We start from the raw sequence: 6,000 nt of genomic DNA on the forward strand, positions 1-6,000 counted from the left end.
AGCCCAAGGACCCCCTTAGCTGAGAGAGAGAGATGAAGCAGGGACCCCCCACTACATATTGTATAAAATTGTGTTGCATATTAAACTTTTTCATAGATAGCTTCATAGACTGCTTTGACAGTACTGTCAATGTGTAGCATTGTGTTGGATTCATGTTAATGTGTATTTTTCAGGCGGTTAACCACTTAAACCAATCAATACTTGGAAACACCTACCCCAAACCTCTGTGCTGAAAATAGCCGATCTACAAGCTCACAACGCCTCGCGCTGTGAGGCGTTGTGTGCTTGTAGATCGGCTATTTTCGGCTAATTATGTTCCTCAAAATAGAGGGTTCGAGTGGCTAATGGGGGAAAAAATCCCATCACACAAAGATTTGGTGGACCCCCTATAGTAACTCTGAGGACCCCCTAAGGATCCCGGACTCCCTGTTGAAGACAGGGAGTCCTTAGAACTAAAAGAAATTCAGCACCACTAATGAGTGGACATTTCTGTGTGGGGTGTGGGGACTACCTCTTTCCTTGATGGCACTTGAACCCTAACATTTAACTTCCCTAAAACTATGCCTAAACCTAACCCTAACCTGACAAACACTATGCCTAACCCTAACCTTAACCTCACAGAAATCATACCTAAACCTAACCTCAGAACCCTGTCCGCCAGGGCGAAACACCTGGGAAAGACATCCTCCCATGGGCTGTGGCCCTGCTGACACTGCCATTGCTCGTCAGGCGCTCGGCTCAGCCGTTACTGAGAACCGGCCAACGTCTCCACTCTCTCCAACTTTCCACCAGCTTTGGGAGCCGCTTGGGAGCCAAAAAAAAGACGTGCTGACACACGCGTGGGCGTGCTCCCAGTCGCGCTTGGCAAAAAACTGCAAACAAACACGGTAGAAGAGAAGCTCCTGTTTTTCGTTCCAAGTGATAGTGCTGGCGTTTCTAAAATGACTAACGACAACTGTTGATACAATATGCGCACGGCGTGCGGAACAGCTCAAATAATGTGTCATCATTATTGTGAATGATTTAAAAACAACTGGACTTACTCCGTTCTTACTGTCACTTAGCGTTGTGTACAGCTGCTGCTAGTTATTTAAAAAAATGTCACTTCAGGGAAACAACAATGCAAGATGACATGTATTCCCGCTACACGCCAAAAAAGCTGCATGCAAGATTCTGATTTTTTTTTTGAACTGGAAATGCTCGGGGCGGTTGGCAGCGGTGCTCCGGCACAACCTCAGGGGATAAATGGTAAGAAGCACTATGTTTAGAGCACATGTAACACACAGTATGATTGGTCCCGTTTCCCGCCTAATTAGATGATTACCGGCATCCTGTTTCAAGATTCCGCACAACAGGTTTAAAACTGTCTTTCTTGTGATGAAGTAGGCACTGTGCAACCATTCAAAATGAATCAAGCATGATTCAGCATGAATCAAGCCAAATGATTTATAGACTAAAATCATTCATTAGATGTAAGTAACCTGTTATTGTATAGTAACAGATCATCTCTGAGTAATGTACTGTACACATACTGACAGATATAAAATCCCAACAAGCAGCTAGCAACAGCAACTGGTTGTTGTATCCAATTTAATAAACATTGTATAGCATAGCTACTCTCAAATAATGAGCTGGCATTTTTTACGGGTTGCCATAAATGCTTTAAAAGTCAACTTTGAACCGGAAAAAATAAACAATTGCCAAAAGTATGTTAAAAATGTCCTCTGTGTCAGTGAGGTGCAGAAAAAGTCATAGAAAATATATTGCCAGGGGCCACTTACTGGTGCCGTGGTCTCTGGCGGGTCCAAGGCAGGCACACTCTTCTTTATTCTTCCTCCCTTCATAAACATGTGCCTTGGAACGTGCCGGAGACCACCACACCAGTAAGCCGCCTCGAGGCTATATTTCCTTACTCTCTAAAAAGTACACAGTAAAACTGCCAGTGGTTATTTTATGCATTTATAACTCTTAGAGTGTACAACTGTAACCAAACGGGCTTACGGGTCCGTTCGGGTTACAGCTGTACACTCTCAGGGTTAAAGGACCACTGAGGAGTTTTAGTGTGTATAGCTACTTTAGCAGCTGTGTGTGTGTGGGGTGTGCGTGTGCGCGTTTAGGACGACACCATAGAGAAAGGTTGAAACCCTGACTATGATGGATAGTTTAAGCTCACCATCTCCCACCAGCTGCAGTAGAGCCAGGTCTAAAGGACGTTTCCAGCGAGAGTTCTTGTGCAGGGCGATACCGTAGCCTGTGGTGGCAAAAACCTTCCCTGAGCCTATGGTCATCACCTTGGGAGGGAGAAGGAGAAGAGAAGACACAGCGGGTGCATAATGTTAAAGTTTGGTTAAAGTGCTTTTCAACAACTTTCTTTTTTTTTGGTGCCCCAGGCAGCGCCAAAGGGCAAGTCACAATCTCCAATAGCTAGGCAGATAACAGGCGAAAAACAGGCGAATCGTTCACTTCCGGATAAAAGCGCCAAAATTGGTACACATACTCCTTGGGTAGTACTGTTTTGATAAAACCCGTTAGCCACCTGAAAATTCAAGATGGCGGCCATTTTTCAAGATGGCCACCATTGAATATACAGTAATATTACATTTCCCAACAAAATCCCATAGATACAAGCGCCAAAATTGGCAAACATACTCCTTGGGTATTGCTCTTTTGATAAAAACCAAAGATTTTAAGATGGTGGCCATTTTTCAAGATGGCCACCATTGAATATACAGTAATTCGCAGTAATTTCACAATAAAATGTCATAGATATGCACCAAAATTGGCACACACACTCTTTGGGTATTGCTCTTTTGATGACACCTGTTACCCATGTAAAAATTCAAGATGGCGGCCATTTTTCAAGATGGCCACCATTGTACAGTAGGCTACTGTATATACAGTCAAATCACATTTAGAAGTAAAATAGCTTAGAAGCAAGCACCAAAATTGGCTCATATACCATTATTTTAATAATATTTTAGCAGCCACCTAAAAATTCAAGATGGCGGCCATTTTGCAAGGTGGCCGCCATTGAATATACACTAATAATGCATTTCTGAATAAAATCACCATAATATGGCCTATTTGAGTAATCTTGGTGTCAAATCATACATTTTTCACTATGTAGAATCTGAATCTGGACCCATGGACTGACTTCACTGGCTTCCTTGTACCATATATCAGCCCCGGAATCCTAATCTTCTGCTAAATTAGGGGATCATGCTATGTTATAAGTCTATTATGTGTAGCATTTTCTTGTACAAGACAAAGAGGAAGGGTAGTGTTTTCAGCCTGCGGCGAAAGATGGGCAGTGACTCTGCTGTCCTGACATCAGTGGGAAGTTCATCCCACCACTGTGGGGCCAGAACAGAAAAAAGTCGTGACCGTGTCGATCGACCAGAAGGACCCTTGAGTGACGAGGCAATCAGTCGCCCCGAGGTGGCAGACCGAAGTGGTCGGGCAGGGGTGTAGGCATCGACCATAGCCTGGAGGTAATAAGGAGCTGTTCCTTTCACTGCCCTATAGGCTAGCACCAGGGTTTTAAACTGGATCCGAGCTGCTACGGGGAGCCAGTGTAGAGAACGGAGAAGGATAGTTGTGTGGGAGAACTTGGGGCGGTTGAACACCAGACGAGCTGCAGCTTTCTGAACAAGCTCCAGAGGTCTGATGGCAGATGCCGGAGCACCAGCCAGGAGGGAGTTGCAGTAGTCCAGGCGGGAGATGACAAGAGCCTGGATGAGCACCTGGGCTGCCTTCTCCGTGAGGAAGGGGCGAATCCTCCTGATGTTGTAGAGGAGGAATCTGCAGGACCGTGTCACTGATGCGATGTTTGCCGAGAACGACAGTTGATCGTCCAGGGTCACACCCAGACTCTTCGCAGTCCGAGTTGACGTCACCACAGCATTATCAATGGTGATGGCCATGTCTCGGTGCGGACAGCCCTTCCCCGGGAGGAACATCAGCTCGGTCTTGTCCAGGTTGAGCTTCAGGTGGTGCGTCGACATCCACTCCGAGATGTCAGCCAGACAAGCAGCAATGCGTGCCTCCACTTGTGTGTCAGAGGGGGGGAATGAGAGGATCAGCTGGGTGTCATCGGCATAGCAGTGGTAGGAAAAGCCATGGGAGTGGATGACAGCACCAAGAGTTGTAGTGTAGAGAGAGAAAAGAAGAGGACCCAGAACCGAGCCTTGGGGAACCCCAGTAGTGAGTCTGTGTGGTTCTGATACAGACCCTCTCAGCATCATCTGGTAGGAGCGACCCGTCAGGTAGGATGCAAACAGGGAGAGTGCAGAGCCTGAGACACCCATCCCCTTAAGGGTGGAGAGGAGGATCTGATGGTTCACTGTGTCGAACGCTGCAGACAGGTCCAGGAGTATCAGGATGGAGGAGAGAGAGTTCGCTCATGATGTATGACAGATCAAGCGCAGCTGAAGGTGTTGATGATGCAAGGTTGGACATGTTTGCTCGGAAGCAGAGACCATATGAAGCCATTCCTCCTACCCGATCAGCGCTGAAGGAGCACGTGGTGGGGCAGTTTGCATGTGTCCATGACCCCTAGAACTATGTCGGCAGGAGTCTTGTACTCCTGGCAGGGTTACCCAAGCCAAACAGGTCGAAGGGTAGAGACTAGACGAAGGGTGATCCCAGGGCGCTATTACTACTTGTAATCTACACTTGCAAGATCCCCTTGTCTCTCAGCGCTAATCTATGTGATTTTATTGCAAAATGTAGCAATACTGTATATTAAATGGCAGCCATCTTGAAAAAGGGCCACCATCTTGAATTTTTAGGTGGCTGCTAATATGTTATTAAAAGAATGGTATATGAGCCAATTTTGGTGCTTGCTTTTAAACTATTTTACTTCTAAATGTGATTTGACTGTATATAGCCTACTGTACAATGGTGGCCATCTTGAAAAATGGCTGCCATCTTGAATTTTTACATGGGTAACAGGTTTCATCAAAAGAGCAATACCCAAAGAGTGTGTGTGCCAATTTTGGTGCATATCTATGACATTTTATTGTGAAATTACTGCTAATTACTGTATATTCAATGGTGGCCATCTTGAAAAATGGCCACCATCTTAAAATCTTTGGTTTTTATCAAAAGAGCAATACCCAAGGAGTATGTTTGCCAATTTTGGCGCTTGTATCTATGGGATTTTGTTGGGAAATGTAATATTACTGTATATTCAATGGCGGCCATCTTGAAAAATGGCCGCCATCTTGAATTTTCAGGTGGCTAACGGGTTTTATCAAAACAGTACTACCCACGGAGTATGTGTACCAATTTTGGCGCTTTTATCCGGAAGTGAACGATTATTCCCGGTATCTGCCTAGCTACAAGGCATTCCCGAGTTCATATCCATGCAAAAATAGTCTCTACGTGACACGTGTTGTCACTTTTATCACTCGGTAAAAGTAATTATTTTTATTCAAATGCCAAATGAAAAGTTTAACCGCTTGGGCCCTATTTCATACTTTTGGAAAGTGTATAATTTTCCAGCTTGTAGATTGGCTATTTTCACAGTTACTTTTAAGTAAAAGTTTTGTCCCAAATTAGGAATGTATGAGGTAGCCTACTGCAGTGGTTCTCAAACATTTTCATGTCAAGAACCCCCAAATTGACACTTATTCGCCCGCGGACGCCCATTTGAAAAGATGTGCCAGGGACCCCCATAAGAGAAGTTTTTTACGGATCTAGCAGTGATTCTCAACCGTTTTAATTTCAAGGACCCCCCAGTTTGAAATGCATCCATTAGGCTACGGTCCTACAGACCCCATGTAATGACATTTATATCTCTTGGACTCCAATTTATATTGTAAAATCAATGTTAATTTAACTCTGAGAGTGTAACAGAACCATAAGGGTTCATTTGGTTACTATCTATAATTTAGCTGGGGACCCCCTGGAACTCCCTCAAGTACCCCTGGGGGTCCCCGGACCCCACTTTGAGAACCAATGGCCTACTGTATATAATTTGGGGAATGTTATATATCG

At 44.8% G+C, this 6,000-nt stretch overlaps 1 protein-coding gene across 1 annotated transcript in view; it reads right to left on the reverse strand.

Annotated features, from left to right (window-relative positions):
- grin2db (glutamate receptor, ionotropic, N-methyl D-aspartate 2D, b) overlaps positions 1-6,000 on the reverse strand; it is a gene marked incomplete at both ends in the record, with an annotated part of 161,054 nt that overhangs the window by 51,606 nt on the left and 103,448 nt on the right. Inside the window, one exon of the mRNA XM_084052187.1 lies at positions 2,174-2,291. Within this exon, the coding sequence (XP_083908313.1) occupies positions 2,174-2,291 (118 nt within the window). The remainder of the gene's footprint in view (positions 1-2,173; positions 2,292-6,000) is intronic.

The sequence above is a fragment of the Gymnoscopelus microlampas genome (assembly GCF_963454915.1).
Source record: "Gymnoscopelus microlampas genome assembly, chromosome: 3".
Taxonomy (NCBI): Eukaryota; Metazoa; Chordata; class Actinopteri; order Myctophiformes; family Myctophidae; genus Gymnoscopelus; species Gymnoscopelus microlampas.